Genomic DNA, 17,724 nt, shown 5'->3' on the forward strand with positions numbered 1-17,724 from the left:
GCAGCCCAGGAAAACAACCAGCTGCTTCCTGCCCTTTTCAAAGCACAGTGGGAGCCCCTGGAAGTGACTCGATGGTCTAACCTGGAAGGGGATGTGGGCACAGGGTGCAGACCCATTCCTGGTCTGCAGGTCAACTCTGCACAGACAGCAGATGGAGAAGGGGATCAGGGAGGAAGGGAAACTCAGACGACCTCTCCAGGAGTCCAGGAGTAGAGGCACAGCCCTCCTTCCAAGCTCTTAGTTCTGTTTTACAATCAAATCCAGATCCTTATAAACATTCATGGAAACCATAAAAGTCAAATGACACAGTAAATTGTTTAGAGACGGGGAGGGAGGAAGATCACGAAATCTGGGATCTGATAACAGGATAGGATGTCAGACTGGAAGCACAACATGCGAGGGACTGGGAGTCACCTGGGTCCTGGGAGGCTAGGGTTGAGGGTCAGACCTCGAGCCTTCGGGGATGGTGGAGGCCACTGGCGAGAGGCCTGGGGACCACACATGGTCTCACAGCCTCGCCTGGTCCCTTGTTTCTTCCTCTGTCAAGTCTGGGGGCTCCTAGGCTGCACCCACACAGTGTGGCCACCATCTCCTCTATAGCCATCTCCCTCTGGTTCAGAATTCAGTCCTGCACTTACCAGGTGTGTGACTTCAAGCAAAAATCACTTAACCTCCCTATAGCTCAGCTTCCTCCTCTGTGAAAGGGGGTGTGTCAACATCACAGAATTTTTTTTTTTTTTTTTTTCAGTGCTGGGGATCGAACCCAGGGCCTTGTACATGCGAGGCAAGCACTCTACCTACTGAGCTATACCCCCAGCCTAGCTTCACGGGACATTTTCAGAGTTAAATGAATTCATCTTTGTAGAGCTCTGAGCACGGTGTCTGACACATGGTGTCATAGAATGGGCAATAAGATAAGCATTGGCGGGCATGTTAATTTCCTACATCTTAGCACAAACTTGGCGGCCACAAACTTGGCAGCCTAAAAAACAGAAGCTTGTTATCTCATGGTTCTGGAGACCAGGAATCCAAACCACCATCGCTGGGCTGAAATTCAGGTGCGGTTTCTCTACACCTGCGCTCATTTTCTGTGTCCCGACCCAGCTACACAGTGCACCTTGACTGCTTTGTGACCCAGTCAGCTGCAGCTTTTCCCTGCAGGACTGAACCGAAGCCAGGGCTTGAATGTTCCCGGGTACTGATAAAGGTTTTGAAGTTCTCAAAACCACTGAAGGAAAATAGCCTCATCCCTGAATGAAATTCCTTCAACTTCCATATAAATTCCACACCCCGATCCTCTTGCGGCAGACACACCAGAGGGCATCCCTCTGTGAGTAAGACACCCCTTTCTTTCACTGTCTGAAGAGGACAATACAGCCTTCTTTTTAAGGAAGTTCCCAGGATAAATGCTTTGCACATATTCAGTCCTTTTTTGGAAATCCCAGCTGGGCCCATCCCCAAACATTTGGGGAACTAACTCCCTTGCGAGAACTCCCTGGCTGTCTTTTGGGGAAACTCCAGCCACTGTTCAGCTGGGACAGAGCACCAGATGTCAGCAGGACTGTCTTAGCTTTTCCATCATTCTGACCCAAAAGACCTGACAAGAAAAACATAGAGGAGGAAGAGTTTGTTTGGGAACTCATGGTTTCAGAGGTCTCAGTTCACAAATGGCCGACTCCATTGCTCTGGGCCCGAGGTAAGGTCATAGCAGAAGAGTACGGCAGAGGAAAGCAGCTCAGGACATGACCATCAGGAAGCAGAGAGACAGCGTTTGCTTACCAGGGACAAAATATAAATCCCAAAAGCACTACTCCAGAGACCTAGCTCCTTGAGACACCATCTGCCTACAGGTCACACCCAGTTAATCCATTCAGGTGGGTTAATGCCCTGATGACCCAATCATTTCACCTCTAAACTTTCTTGCATTGTCTGACGCGTGGGCTTTTGGAGGACACCTCATATCTAGACCACAGTAAGGATCATTCTTTGGGAGGCTCTAGAGGAAAATCCACTCTTTGCTTCTGCCACTTTCCGGTGGCTGCTGACATTCCCTGGCGTGTGGCCACATCACTCCATCTCTGCCTCCTTGACCCCATCGCCTTCTCTTCCTGTGTTGGTCTGAAATCTCCCTCTGCCTCCTTGTGAGGACATTTGTGAAGACAGGGCCAGTTCAAATAATCTGGAATCATCTCAAGATCCTTAGCCACCTCTGCCAAGTCTTTTTTGCCATGGGAAGTAGTATTTGCAGGTTCTGGGGATGAGGACGAAGAAACCATTACGCAACTGCCACAGCTGGTGTTATTGGCCAGGAGTGGAGTCTGATTAGCAGTCCACAGGTGGACAGAAAGTAAAGGAAGGAGAGCTCACAGCGTGCGGGGATATGCGTCACCAGCAGTGACTGCAAGGGCTGAGAAGAGGTGGTAGACAAATAGCAGCTGGGTGAACTGTATTGGCATTGGACAACAGTGAAATCTCAAGGTCTAGTCCAGAAACCTCCTCCCTCTTCTTCCCTAGCAGTTTCATTTCACTTCGACATTCTGCAATTTTTCATTTGTTGTTATTTATCTATTTACTTACTTATTTGGGGGGTACTGGGGATTGAACTGAGGTGCTTAAACACTGAGCCACATCCCCAGCCCTTCTTTATATTTTATTTAGAAACAGGGTCTCGCTAAGTTGCTGAAACTGGCCTTGAACTCTTGATCCTCCTGCCTCAGACTCCCAAGCTGCTGGGGTTACAGGCTACTGTTATTGATTTAAAGTTAAGTATCCCAAATCCTAAAGGATCCTCCGCATTCTGGTGCAACGTTTTCCCTAATCCATGCCACCTTCCATCTGTCTCCCCTCTGTTCTGCAAAAAACTCCTGAATGATCTCTTTTCTTCTATTTTTATCTCGTGGAGACCATTCTTCTCAGAACAGTAGACTGGATCTTCTAAAATTATAAATCCCCCATACCACTCTCCTCGCATGGCCCGAAGTGACTCTCGACTGCTTAAGACTGGAATTCCAACTTTTAATGTGATCCAAAGAGCCCGGCGGCCCCTTGTCTCCTACTGGAATCACCCTGCTTACCACGCTCCATCCACACTGGCCTTTCTGGTCCCTGCCTTATGCTCATCCATTGCTCTGCCTGCACCATGAACTTCTCACAGCCCCTTCTCAGCATTCAGCTCAACAGTGACCTCGGAGACGTCGCCTCTGACCTACTAACCCCAACCACTCTTCCTGCCCATCACCCTCCTACCTTCCTCCATAATGCTTACCACTGTGTATTGCTCCCGGTTTCATGTTTACTAGTTTATTGTCTGTCTCCTTCACCAGAGTGTAACTTCTCAGTGCAAAACCAGATCTGCGTGTTTGGGTCCTGATATTGCCAATGCCTGATGCAGATCCAGGCACATCCCAGGGGGCAGATAGACTTGTTGAAAGAGTAAAGAATGAATGAATGAAACAATAGCTCTTTATTTATTATTGTGCCACTATTGGTGAAATCCTTCCTTCCCCTTCACTGTATAATATTTTTCTTCGTTTTCCCGATATTTGCCAAGGAGGAGCTATATAAGAAAGGTGTATTTGTCTGAGTTATCAAGACAGGAGTCTCTTAATTCACAAGAATTGTCCAGTGGTTACTGGCTGAGATTTCTTATCAGGTCCTGGAAGAAGATGAATAAGGCATCTGAGAACACATACCCCTGAACTTTGAAAGCTGACTTCTCTCCATTCTAATTCTTGCGATTTTCCATCCATTCACCATCCAGGAAATGATGATTGGATGCTGAGTTCTAAGCCAGGCCTGGGACTACAATAGTGAGCAAAATGATTGTGTTCCTACCTCCATGGATGACATCGTAGGGGAGATGAACTTTATGTCCATCTAATACAAATTCTCACACAAATAAATGCACTACAATAAAATGAGTTATGTGCTCAGAAGGAGCAGAACGAAAATGAAATTTGAACAGGAAAATAAAAATTTATAAAAACAAAGTTGCAATAGATTCCAAAATGCTTCGAAATTAACTTCATGCAAAATCCCTATGCTCAAAACTAGAAAGCATTGCTGAGAGAAATTAAAGACCCAAATAAGTGAAAAGACATGACATGTTCACAGACCAGAAGTTTCAATATTGCTCCAGTGTCAATGGCCCCAAATTGATCAATGCAATTCAATGCAATCCCAATTTAAAACATTCCAGCAGGCCTTTGATAGAAATTTTAACATTTATGTTGATTTTAACATTTATATTGAAATGCAAATGACCAAATGACCAGTCTGACAAAGGAACAGTAGACAGAAAATAATACCACTCCGAACTCGACAATGTGAAATGAATTTGGAGCAGCTGGGAAGGCAACAGGGTGTGGCCACTTGGGAAAGCTGGCAGTTTCTTAAAGTCAAACAAGACATCTGCTACATAGCCCAGCCCATACACTCCTAGGTGTCTGTTCAGGAGAACTGAAAACATTCACACAAAGGCCTAAACAGGAAAGTTCAAAGCCATCTTATTTATACCAATCGAACCAAAAACTGTGGGGGTGGGGACGTCCATCACCAGGTGAATGGATAAATAAAATAGGAAATATCCATTGTTCAGCAGAAGAAAAGATGCTGTAGGAATATACATGATGGGAACCTAACTAAATCTGGGAGGCCAGGGAGGGATTTCTTAATGAGGTAAAAAGATATCTGAAAGAAGACTAGGAATTAACTAGGAAGGTGGCATGAGTGATGAGAAATGAAGAACATTTCAGGCAGAGGCTGGTTCAAAGGCCCTGTGGCAGAAGAAATATGTCACATTAATAGAGGTGAAAATGGTCTTGCTCAGACAGCTTGAATGAGAACGACATGAGCTTAGGAAGCTGGCAAGGGCCTTCCAGGAAGCTTACAAGCCTTGTTAGGAATTTTAATATTTATCCTAAAAGCAATGGGAACCCTCCGAAAGGGTTTTAAACAGAGTAATATAACCGGATTGACGTTTTGAAAAAGATTCCACTAACTACAGTATGGAGAGTTGACTGTTAGGAAAGTAGGTGGTGGTGAGGGAGCTAATTATGGTCCCTGCCAAAATTCTGGTAGCAGATGATGGTGGTTTACACTGAGATAGGGTGATAAAGATCAGAGGGATGGGTGGGTTCAGTAGGTCTTTGGGAAGTACCTTGGGTTCTATTCCGAGGCTAAGGAAGAAGGTATTCTGATTGACTTTCAGACTGACTGAGAGTATGGCTTGGGGAAGAGACAGGAAGAGACCCTATTCCCAAGACGAGGAATGCTGGAAGAAGGTGAGGGCATTGGAACATTGAACGGCAAGTCTAGCAGCTGGACATGTGGATGCAAAGCTCACAGAAACCCAGGACAGAGGTGCCAAAGCGGGCCTTCTGAAACTGGGAACAGACACAATAGATGAGGGAACGTGCAGAGGACAAGAACAGGAAAAGAACCTAGAGCTAGATTTCAAGGAACCCCAACATTTCAGGGGTAAGTAAGGTACGGTAAGCCAGCAACAGAAACTAAGAAGTGGTCAAAGGAAGGAAACCAGAGCATCAGATTTCTTGAAAAGAGGATGTTTTAAAAAGTTATCTTGAAAATTACTTTGAATGTTAATCAGATAAGGGGGAAAAAAATGTCTGCTGGATTTAGTCACTACTAACAATAGGTAGAGAAGAATCTATGAAAAAATAGGGCCAGAACCCAAATTAGACTGGTGGGTGATGGAGAACTAGGGAAATAGAAAAAGTGATCACACAGCACTTTATCTATGTTTCTGCATTCTTTTATTGGTGCCTTACAGTTGTATGAAATGGTGGGATTTGTTGTGACGTGTTCGTACACGCACACAATATAACAATATGATTTGGCCAATATCATTCCCCAGTATTTCCCTCCATTTGGCGCCAAAATAATGGGTCCAACTTTCAATCACAACAAGGTGAGTTATAATAGGATGAGAGAAAACTGAACTCAGAAGAAATTGTGAAAGCCAGGGCTTTTGTGAAAGCCTACCCTTCCGAGGGTAGCCCGGGAGGTTGCATTTCCCTTTCCTGTGACGTAGGTGGCCATCATGAATCATGGGTTCCAAAGTTTCCTGTATTGTTTCCTTCATTACTGCCATGAACACGGAGGAGGGGCGTCTTCCACGTAGATGACACACTACCTTGACAGGAAGGCCCGAGGAGAGTGGAGGACAGGCAAAGGCCAAAAGGCTGCACTGCTCCTCCATGCCTGCTTTCCAGCAAGCTTCCGCTTTGCAACTAAATCCAGAGCCTTGTGAATATTTATAGAAAATCGTAAAAGCGAAATGACAAATAAATTTGGTAGCAAGCGACGGAGAATGGTCTCTTCCTTCGTTGCTCTGTTTATCTAGAAAGTGCCTCTGTGCTGAGGAAAGGAAATAGGGAGTGGAAAACCTTTATTCCAGAAGGGAGCAGAGCTGAAGAGAAGGAAAAGCTAAACCCCTAGAGATCCAGACCCGGGGGACCTGAGCCACAAATACTGGATGCCTGAGCGGGCGATAGGGAATGAGTGTGTCCTAGGGAAAGAATAGGGATTCTGAGACCCATTCCCCAGGTTGAAAGGGAAACATGGGGGCTGGGGACATGGCTCAGTGGCAGAGCACTTGCCTAGCAGGTGGGAGGTCCTGGGGTCTACCCCCAGAATCATGAAAGAAAAAAAAAAAAAAAAAAAAAGAAAGGCAGAAGAAAGAAAGAAAGAAAGAAAGGAAGGAAGGAAGGAAGGAAGGAAGGAAGAAGGAAGGAAGGAAGGAAGGAAGGAAGAAAGAAAGAAAGAAAGAAAGAAAGAAAGAAAGAAAGAAAGAAACATTCTGACTAAACATGACTATCATGTTTCTCCAGGTGTGTATTTCCAAAGGATTTGGAGGAGCTTCTAACCTGGAGCAACACTGGTCAGAAAGCGGGACAGAGTGAAAGGGACAAGTGTGGTCCAGCCTAAGGGAGAGGAAACACATGGCGCTCCACTCCCCTGTAAAGAGGCGCTCGGGCACCAGAACTCTGGCCTTCTGGATTCCTGACACTTTCCCAAGCAAGATGGCAGGTCTGTGCCCTGAGCCTCTGGATATTTTACCAAGTGGTTCGCCGTCTGTGAAGCTGGAGAGGTGGAACCCTCTAAGGACATCTACCAAGGGCTAAGCCCTGGCCCGAGCACTTTATGTCTGCACGCTCCTTGAGTCCCCACGGAAACCCTGAGGTTTCCCATGCTCACTTGATGGAAAAAGGAAACCAAAGTTCAGAGAATTGATCTGCCCCAAAGTCCCAATGAAGGGACTTGGATTTGCGCCCACGTCTGCATGACTAAATCCCCTGCTATTTCCACCACAACAAGCCACGAACTGTTTCAACCAAGAAGGCAAAAGCACCTTGGGGTGAGAGGCAGAGGACCCCATGAAAGTGGAGAACAGAAGAGTAGACAGAAATAGGACACCTCTTTCCTCAGAATGAAATCCGCATTCTAGGTACTGACAGAAGAAATTGCCTGGAAATGAGAAGAGATGGTGACATGGGAAGTGGGGAAAATGCCAGGAAAAAAAAAAAATCGGGAAGTAGGCACAGAAAAATCTGTGTCTGGAAGTCGGAACAAGGCTCTCCAGGGAGAGAACACCAGGGAGAGAAGAGAGTCGCAGGGGCCCTTTACTTTGGTTTTGAGAGGAAACAGTGCTCAAGGACTGACCGGCCCCTCTCTGGTCACGTGACCTGGACTGGTTTAAAAGCTTTCCATCAGCCAGGTCCCTCACAACTTTCTCCTGTGTGAAATGGGCAGCAGCCGTGCCTAAAGCTCTGTTCCTCTTTCCCAAGAGCTTCCAGACTTTCCTTCGGGACTAACCCCAAGCAGCCATCTCTCCGAAGGGAAGACAAGGCAAGGCAACCCAGGACCTGTGCCCTGGGATAAGATGCCGGGGTCAGAATCTGAGGGGGCAGGTGTGGGAGGGGAGGGTTGGGGGAACTCTGTCAGAAGCTGAAATGGGAGGACCGTACCCAGGGGCAGGAGTCAGCAGGTGGGGAAAGGAACCATCAACCAGAGAAAGAAGCTTGGAGAGAGGACCAAGGGGTAAGTCTGTGTGTGGGCAGCAAAGGTTGCCGACCATGCAGAAATCAAGTTACCCGTTAAGAAGAGGAGTTCTATTTATAGTCGAAACACCAGGCTCAGAAGCCAGTTGTGGCCTGTGGGCTTTTCTGAATGTGTCTCAAGTCTTTGGGGGACAAGCCACAATGCAGAGTGCTGGCTCACCTTCCTCCCACGTCCCCCCTTCTGTATGTGGCCTCTGCTTCCCCTTTTCAACAGAGTTCCAGAGTGGCTGGAAAGGAGTGAACAAGGTGGAGAGAAATCCATGTTCTGCAAAAGGAGAGGACAAGGAGGTCAGGACTGGGTTGTGGGGCTGGACACCTGGGGCTCAGGAGAGCCAGCCTGGGGTTTGCAGTGTCGGGCTTCTCGAAACTTCCTTCTCCTGAGACACACCTTACAGCTCTCTCCAGGCTCCCATGTCCCTCTCCCATGGGTGTTTGACTAAGGAAAAGCCTTCAGTCAAGTTGGAAATTGATAGCAGTAACTTCCTGTAGCTGTGAGGCTAGGAGGGAAAGCAGAGGGGGAATTCCCTTAGGAAGTCAAGGGTTGGTCTCCCCCAGAGACACAGGATGGCAAACGTAATAACTGCTGCTTAATATCCCGCCCAAGGTAAAGTCAATAATTGCTCTGGGCAGTTCTGGCAGGTGGTGTGAGCAAGCAGTGGCAGCAGCAGAAAGCTTTGACCTGAGAAGGGAGAGTGCCAGGGAAGGTGTCCACATTCTGAACCAGAGCAGGGTCTGCAGAGTGCCAGCCTCCTGACCCTGCCCTGTCCCGTCCTTCTCCAGAATAATGCTCAACTGGCACAGCTCCGTGATCCTGTCCGCCTACATTATCATCTTCCTCACCGGCCTCCCTGCCAACCTCCTGGCCCTGCGCGCCTTCGTGGGGCGGGTCCGCCAGCCCCATCCCGCCCCGGTGCACATCCTCCTGCTCAGCCTGACCATGGCGGACCTCCTGCTGCTGCTGCTGCTGCCCTTCAAGATCATTGAGGCTGCGTCCAACTTCCGCTGGTACCTGCCTCAGATCGTCTGTGCCCTCACGGGTTTTGGCTTCTACAGCAGCATCTACTGCAGCACGTGGCTGCTGGCGGGCATCAGCATCGAGCGCTACCTGGGCGTGGCCTTCCCGGTGCAGTACAAGCTCTCCCGCCGGCCCCTGTACGGAGTCATCGCTGCCCTGATTGCCTGGTTCATGTCCTTTGGTCACTGCACCATTGTGATCATCGTTCAGTACTTGAACTCGACCCAGGAGGCCGGAAATAGAAACGGAATTACCTGCTACGAGAACTTCACCAAAGAGCAGCTGGCCGTGGTGCTGCCCGTGCGGCTGGAGCTGTGCCTGGTCCTCTTCTTCATCCCCATGGCCGTCACCATCTTCTGCTACTGGCGCTTCGTGCACATCATGCTCACCCAGCCCCACGCGGGGGCCCAGCGGCGGCGGCGAGCGGTGGGGCTGGCTGTCATAACGCTCCTCAACTTCCTGCTGTGCTTCGGGCCTTACAACGTGTCTCACCTGGTGGGGTTTTACTTGAAGGAAAGCCCCCCGTGGCGGGCGGAGGCCGTGGTGTTCAGCTCGCTCAATGCCAGTCTGGACCCCCTGCTTTTCTACTTCTCTTCTTCGGTGGTGCGCAGAGCGTTCGGAGAAGGACTGAGGCTGCTACGCAATCAGGGCTCCTCCCTGTTAGGACGCAGAGCCAAAGAGAGAGCAGAGGTGACAAGCGGGGACAGGGGTGTGAGCCAAACAGACGGAGTGCCGAGTTCGGACTTCACCACCGACTAGCGATTTCTCTGGACCTTCTAGGGCACCCTGGGCTACACAGGAGTTGGGCAGCCTGGGAGAGAGGGAACTTCCAGAGACAGGAATCCCCAGACCCAACCCACAACTGGCACTTGGTTAACCTCTCTTACCATCTTGGTGACCCTGCCTGGCTAAATCTTCCCTCCCAAAGGAGTACAGCTCAGGGGCACAAGAGGAAACACTTAGACCTAGAAGCACTCTCCAGCTAGGGTCTCAGAAGCAATGGTAGTTGCTATAAAGTTTGTCCTTGTGGGGTGGTTGGTGTTTGGAGAGGATGTGTTTGAAGGCAGAGTCCTAAAGTCTTGCCTCAACTTAGAAATAACACCTAGATACTGGTCTAGTTGCAGATGCTGGAAAAAAGTCAATGGGAAAGAGATGGAAGAGAAATACTAATTGAGAGCAAAAAAGTCTCAAAAAGGTTCTGAGCAAGGGGGTTGGAAGGGAGGACCAGGGGCTTAGATCTCTAATGATCTAGGTTTCACCATATTGGTTTGACCTGTTGCTTTGTAAATGAGCTGCGTTCGTTTCACGTGTCTTTTTGTCTCCCCCATTAAACTGGGAGCTGTGTGAGCCCTGGGTCACGCTCATTCTCCATGACACCCCATGCAGGCCAGGATGCGGTCTCGTGTCATCAATCTGAGATCAACACTGACTAGCACAGGAGAAAACTCCCTGGTCTGGCAGATTGAAAATAAAGGTAGTAAAATCCTGAAGTGAGTGTCCACAATTTTTTGTAGTGCATCTGCAAGCCCGGGGGAGGGCAAATGCGGGATGGAGAAACAGATGCATTAGAAACCACAGAAAACTTTTAAGATGAAGATGTCAGGAGGGTGAAGCAAGAAAGGGTACTGATGGAATTATGTTTAGATTGATGGCTTAGAGGATGTGGTGGAGTCTTGATTCAAAGACATCCATTTATCACAGGGGCTTCAGACTTGGTCCCTACTGCTCAGAAACCTGTGGTTCCTTATCATCAAAATTCTTCTTCCAGGGAACTCACATCCTATCCATCCCTTTGTCTGCTTCCTCTCCCTTCCCAAATCTACCTGCATAACTCATTTCTCTGCAATAAGGAGCCCCTGGCCAGGCATGGTGGCGCACACCTGTAATCCCAGTGACTTGGGAGGCTGAGGCAGGAGGATTGCGAATTCAAAGTCAGTCTCAGGAATTTAGTGAGGCCCTCTGCAACTTATAACCAGTCTCAAAATAAAAAATAAGAAGGGGTGGGGATGTGGCTCAGGGGTTAAGTGCCCCAGTACCAAAACAAGGATCCCCTGAATGAACTCACCCCTTAGCCTAGTCATTTTGGACTCAGGCCATATGTTAGAATTACAAGTGGAGATGTAAAAATAATAGATAAGCTACTCAACTCTACTGACAGAAGCTCTGGGAGTGGGGCCCCAGCAGGTGAGCTTCAGAGCGTGACTAGGTCAGGAACTATTGTCATAGCTCAGAAGTTCAACCTGTCTAAGAAATTATTCTTCAGAGAGACTGTCCCTGCATGTATGTCCCTCCTCACCTCTATCCCATTCTCTCCCATTTTCTGATCCCTCACTTCATCTTCTCTTACCAAACTCCAGTCAACATTCGCTTTCTCAGAAAGCCTTTCCTGATTATTCCCACCCAACTGAAAGCTCATTTCCTGGTTTCTTTCCTCAAAAGAAGCCTGGACTAGTGATCTGAGAGCCCAGATTTCAGTGATGGTGCACCTTACTAGTCAGAGGACAGGGAGTGAGCCCCAACCTCCAGCGTCCACTCCCAGATCATAATAATAAGGACCATGCACACTTCCTGAGCTTGTTCTGAGGACTCAGATGTGACTGCAGCTGGAATGCAGTAGAGTGCATTCTCAGCATCCAAAAGGCCCTGGTTTAATCTCCAGCACCAAAAATTTTTTATAAATATATTGCATATGTGTATATTATTTATGTGTTTAATACAAACATACATACATACATGGTTGCAGATTTTTAAAAATGTGATTGTGGAGGTAAAATTGCTGAGAAATTATAGAAAATTATTTAGGTCTAATATGCCAATCCACGTGAAGCACAGATGTACCCTCACTTAAAAGAAATATAAAGTTAAAAAAATTTAAATGCTGGAAATAATATGTTATATAGCCAACTATGGGATAGTTTGGCAAGAATATGTGAAAAAAAATATGGGATTTTCCTATCATTATGAATCTATGGTGTATAACCCTGTAAAAAAATCTAATTGGATTTAGTTGGCATTAAAAGAAATGAAGTTTGAATAAGTTGATAATAACATCTCTCCACTTTGGTCTAATCAATAGCATACTTGGTACCAGGGGACACATTTGTAAGAAGGACACTAACTCAGGGAACTGAACCCTGAAAAATTAACCAAAATGTTTTGGAGACTTGAAACTATATAGTAGTGGTAGTAGTAGTTGTCGTTGTTGTTAATAGAGCATGTTAGATGGTAGGCACTGACCTAAGAAGACAGTCAGAGAGGGTGAAGGCAATTTTCCAAAATCAAAAGGGGACAGAGGATTTGAATCCAGGTCTTCTGACTCCAAAATGCCTGCTTTTTTCATTGACACAGGAGGAGGAAGAGAACGATGGCTATGTGGCCAGGACATGACAAGGTCCATTTTTCAGAAGATGCCTTTTATGTAGCCCCACAGGGAAGGACAAAGATCATGGCAGGGAGATAATTTCAAACAGCTTGTGCTGTTTAAACAGAGTGGACTCCCCCAGCAAGGCAGTCACTCCCCTGATCTCCAGGAATACTCAAGTAAAAGGTGGCAACCACCTATCCCAGGACAGTGAGGAAATACAAATACGATAGGGATTGGCCCAGTGAACTGCTAAACCCCTTCTAACTCCAAGATTCTCGGGTTCCTTAGGTTCCTCAGGCCGTTTTTGCTAACCAGGAAAGTACAAGATGAAGTCATTTCGTCCTTTGGAGGGTAATAAATCATCAGAGTTGGTCTGTGACTTTCAGGGTGAGGCATCAGCTACTCGCAGGGACCTGACTTTGATTAAGTGACTTGATTTATCAGCCCATTTCCACTGGGAAATTACTCATCCATCTGTTCAACAAATAGAGATGGATTATCTATGACAGATGCTCCTTGGCTTATGATAAGGCTCTGTCCCAGTAAACCCATCGTAACTTAAAAATACCATAAATCAAAAATGCATTTAATATACCTAACCTACTGAATGTCACGGCTTGGCAACACGGTGCTCTACAGAATTCAGTTGTTTCCCTTTGTGACTGCCCAGCATCACAAGAGAGTACCACACTGCATGTCACTCTCGCAGGAAGGATCAACATTCTCAGTGTGAAGGATGATGTCAACCAAGCATTTGAATTTTACACCATCTTCAAGCTGAAACGTCTTAAGTCGGGGACCATCTGTTATAGGTCAGACACTTTCCTGGAGATTAGAGATTACAAATGTACAAGGGACAAGGTAGTTTCCCTGTTGGAGCTTCCATTAATCTAACAGGAAATAGTTAAGAAAGAGACAAGTAAACAAATGCACACTCGAGGTCATTGCAGGGACCAGATAAGATTATGGGAAGAAGCATGATGGGGGTTTGAGGAGGTTTGGAGACTCCCCTGAGTCAGGGATACTTGCCTGTGATGTTCGGTAGGCATATTGGTCAGGTATATTGTGCATGAGAGAGTTAAGAAACCACAAAGTACTAAAGAGGGGTTGCCATACAAAGGCCCATAGAAGAGGAGTCCAGAAACCAGAATTGCTAATGGATGCAAAGATCCTAGGAAAGAGCATCTCAAGATCAGAGGGGTTAGAAGAGTAGTTTTGAACTTAAGCATGTGTTAGAATCAACTGGGGGTGGGTGCTAAACCTGGATCACTATCTTCTCTCCCCCAGCATTTCAGAATCAGTAGACACATCACTCAGGGTTCTCCAGGGAAACAGAACCAATATGATATGATATATATGTGTATGCAAGAGAGGATCATACTGCATATCACTTGCCCAAGAAAAGATGAGACATATATAATCTCATCTGCCATCTGCAAGATGGAGACCCAGGAAAGCTGGTGGTGTCATCCCAGTCTGAGTCCATAGATCTGAGAACCAAGAGAATTGATGGTGTAAGTTCTAGACTGAAGACCGGAGGACAGCAGGACCCCAGTTCAAGCAATTAGGCAGAGAGAGAGCAAATTCTTTCTTCCTCTGCCTATTCTTTTCAAGCCCTCTATGAATTGGTTAATGTCCACTCACATCACAGAGGGCTATCTAATTTACTACTCTACCAACTCAAATGTTAATCTCATCCAGAAACACCCTGACAGATACACCTAGAAATAATGTATAGCCAGCTCTCTAGACACCCCATAGTTTAGTCAAACTGACATGTAAAAATAACCATCCCAACAGATTCAGGTTGTGTTTCTAACAAGATTCCAGGTGATGCTGGTACTGCTGATTTGGGGACCACATTTTGAGGACCATTGACTGGAATACTGTGAAATGGAGAGAGAGTGATAGAAGATGGAGTTAGGAAGGCCAACAGGGATAATCCAAAGCCTTTAGGTTGGAGAAAGGAGTTTGAATGTATTCTAAGAGCTTCTGAAAGCCATTCCAGCAAGAGAATAGAATGATGTGATTTTTTTTTTCCAGTGCTGGGGTTTGAACCCAGGGCCATGTGCATGCTAGGCAAGTGCCTTACCATTGATCTATATCCCCAGCTTTGATTTCCATTTTAAGAAGGTCACTCGGACAGCTGTGCCTACCACTGAAAGGAAGATCAAGAGGATGATCTGCATAAGAGAGTTAAGAAACTGTAGAGTATTATGCAAACATGTAGAAGTTTCATCAGGCTAGCAGCCCCCTGGAAGGGGGTTGCTATTTCCTCTTTCATTGGGATTAGCCATCCAAGGATCCATGAGACAGGAGGAGGAGGCAGCCTTACAAGTTCTCTGCATCTACTCGGTAGATGGATGTTTCCAGTGGTGCACTGAAGAATGGGAAGCCACTCGCTCTTGGTAGTAAGGGGGAATAGGATGGAGAGGTGGGAGGGTGGAGGAGAAGGAAGGCTCTGATTTGTAGCTCTTGCCGATTTCTGTGGCATATACAGGTGCCTTGGAGTTAATTTCTACCATCGTGAGGATACTAAACATTGGTTTGGCAAGATGTGCTAGTAATCAACTCCTATAAGAGAGCTCAAGCACATCCCTGAGCATATGCTTAAATAGCAGGCAGATCGTGTCCTCCCGGGGACAGTTTTATCTTTCCCTGGCTACAGGTAGGGCAAGGTTCTTGCACCAGGCTTCTGACACAATTAACACTGCCTAAATGTGGCTGGACCTGATCCAAGAGCATCCGGGTGCTTGAATGGTTCTGGGGCTCGTCTGAATCCCCTGCCCTGAAGCAGGATGCCAGATGGGTAAACAGGAATATTAGTCTCTGGTTAATGAATAACATGGACAGCAGCCTAGAGCTGCTACCAGGAAACAGAGGTGGAGAGAGCTGGCTTGGCCTGACCTAGGGGCCCCACCAGCAGGAAAAGGGGAAGGTGGCATTGAATATTTCACTTCCCCTTTCTGGAAAAGATGTTGTCGTGCCCCTACTTCTGAATTTCTCACCTGACCACAGCCAGAATTCACAAGTTGTGGTTTTGTGAAGATGACTATAGTCAGAGAAAGTGGGGGCCATGAAGAAGGTTTGGAAGAAAACCTAATGCCAAGATTTCAACCTCAAGCCCTTAAACCTCCCAGCCTCTAGCTCCAGGTCTCTGAGAGCACCCCTGTTTTCACCTCACTTTTTCTTCTGTGGTTAAATATTTTTGCCCTATTTTTCTTCTTTTCATTATTTTCCTCTAGTTACAGGAAATGAGGACATTTCTCATTTACAAATTGCACACCCAACCAGGAAATTAGGCCAAAGATCTCTAAGTCCTCCGAAACTATAGTCCAGTAACCCACTTGGCAAAGTTTCAAACATCTGCTGAGGTAGAAGATGTGAGGTCAAGCTGTGGGGGGTGGGGAGCCAATTCTGCAAACACAAGCACAGACCAGGGTCAGCTGTCTATCTGCAGCTTACCCGAGGAAGGACTATCCGCTGCTCTAGTATAACCTCAGGATCCCCCTCCCCAGAGATCCACCATCCCCTGTCAGCCATCTGTCATCCTGAGCTATGACCAGCTCAAGGAAGCAGAGTTAGAAAAGTAAATATACTGCTCCCAAATGTAGATGCTTTAAATGAAAAGGCATCCACGTGTAGGGCGGTCTCAAGTTTCTTAAGTGCCACAGCAAACATGGGACTGTTAAAGTCTCCACAGCCATGGGCATTCAGCCACAGACACTGCCCAAGGCTTAGTGGGCATCAGGGCCTGTTCCAAGTGCTAAAGATACATCAGGGAACAAGACGGCCGGGATCCCTGCTCTCACGCGGCTGGCATTCCAGCAGGAGAGGTGGACAGGTAGACCAGTAAAGATGACTCTTGGAGGGGACACTAAGTGCTATGGAGACAGTGAGTCACAGGTAGAGAATGACTCTGGGGAGGAAAGCGGGTGGAGACTTCTAAACCACTGGCTTGGGAAGGCCACTCTAAGGCCACATTCGAGCTGTGCCTGGAATGATAAGAAGGAATCGTACATGCCAAGAATTGCAGGGTGCCAAGCCAAGGAAGGGTTCAAGGCCAGTGCGAGGCCTGAACAAACTGAATGTGTACCTGGGAAAAGAAAGACCCAGGGGTGGGGCCTGGGGATTAGGGACAGCTGGAAGGACTGTCAGCATAAGATCATAGGGGGTCTCAAAAACTTAGGATAAAAGGCACAATAGGTATCAGCCCCTCACTTAATGAGAAGAGAAGCTGAGACCTGGAGATGCGAGGCGAGATGGCCCTGCCCCTGGTCCAACGCCCCTGACTCCCTCCCCGACGCAGGCTCTTTCTTTCGCCCTCTCAATCTGCTACCTCGCTGAAGGAGGGAAAGGAGGGCAGGAAGTGTGACTCATGCCCCGGCTTGCGGTTTTTCGGTATAGAAAGTTGAGGATGGAGATGGAGGCTGATGGCTGAGGTTCTGAGAAAGGAAAGGTGACAAGGGTGCGGGGAGATGCCGGAGTGCTGACAGCAGTGGAGACCAGTGCAAAAACTGAGCTGTCGTGACTGGGGACAAGCAGGATGCCTGGGCTCTGAGAAAGGAGTAACCAAGAGCCACCTCATACTGCCCCAAGGCCCTGTAGCCTGCAACAGAGGGGTCAGTGTGAGGACAGAATGGAGGCACTCGGGAATCCTAGTCTCCAGTCTAGAGATTCTCAACCCTGGTTGCATTTCAGTCACTCAAGGAGCTTCTAAAATTGCCAGTGCATTGGGGCATTTCTTTTTCTGAAGCTCTCTAGGTGCCGTGAAGCATGGTGAGGGTTGAGAATCACTGAGTATAGTCTTGATTCTCCATTGAACCAGTCAGAGATGTCTCCAGAGAAGCAGTAGGTTTCCTTTTCCTTTTTTTCTCTTCCTTCCTTCCTTTCTTTTTTCTTTCTTTCTTTTTCTTCTTTCTTTATTTTTTTTTCCACACCAGGGACTGAACTCAGGGGCACTTCACCATTGAGCCATATCCCCACCCCCTTTTTATATTGTACGTAGAGAAAGGGTCTTGCTGAGTTGTTTAGGCCTCGCTAAGTTGCTGAGGCCACTTTGAATTCATGATCCTCTGGCCTCAATCTCCCAAATTGCTGGGATCACAGGCGTGCACCACTGTGCCTGGCTGTGCTTTAGTTTTATCACTGAACAAAAACAACAAAAATGGAGCAAACAGCATCTGCATCACTATGTTATCAGGAGGATTAAAAGGGTTTAATATTGCACCTACAAAGTACTTAGAACAATGTCTTGGAATCCT

At 47.2% G+C, this 17,724-nt stretch overlaps 1 protein-coding gene across 4 annotated transcripts; it reads left to right on the forward strand.

Annotated features, from left to right (window-relative positions):
* Nucleotides 1-7,759: 7,759 nt before the first annotated feature.
* Nucleotides 7,760-12,103, forward strand: LOC124966390 (free fatty acid receptor 2). 4 transcript variants are annotated; one of them, XM_047527612.1, is made up of 2 exons: nt 7,760-7,869; nt 8,862-12,103. In XM_047527612.1, exon 2 carries the CDS (start codon nt 8,866-8,868, stop codon nt 9,853-9,855), a length of 990 nt encoding a protein of 329 aa, XP_047383568.1. In that variant the 5' UTR covers nt 7,760-7,869; nt 8,862-8,865; the 3' UTR covers nt 9,856-12,103. The 4 variants fall into 4 exon arrangements, with proteins under 4 accessions (XP_047383568.1, XP_047383566.1, XP_047383569.1 ...); XM_047527610.1 differs by having other exon boundaries at nt 7,831-7,911; XM_047527613.1 differs by lacking the exon at nt 7,760-7,869 and adding an exon at nt 7,952-8,061.
* The last annotated feature ends 5,621 nt before the right edge of the window (nt 12,104-17,724 follow it).

This window comes from Sciurus carolinensis, chromosome 16 (assembly GCF_902686445.1).
Source record: "Sciurus carolinensis chromosome 16, mSciCar1.2, whole genome shotgun sequence".
Classification (NCBI taxonomy): Eukaryota; Metazoa; Chordata; class Mammalia; order Rodentia; family Sciuridae; genus Sciurus; species Sciurus carolinensis.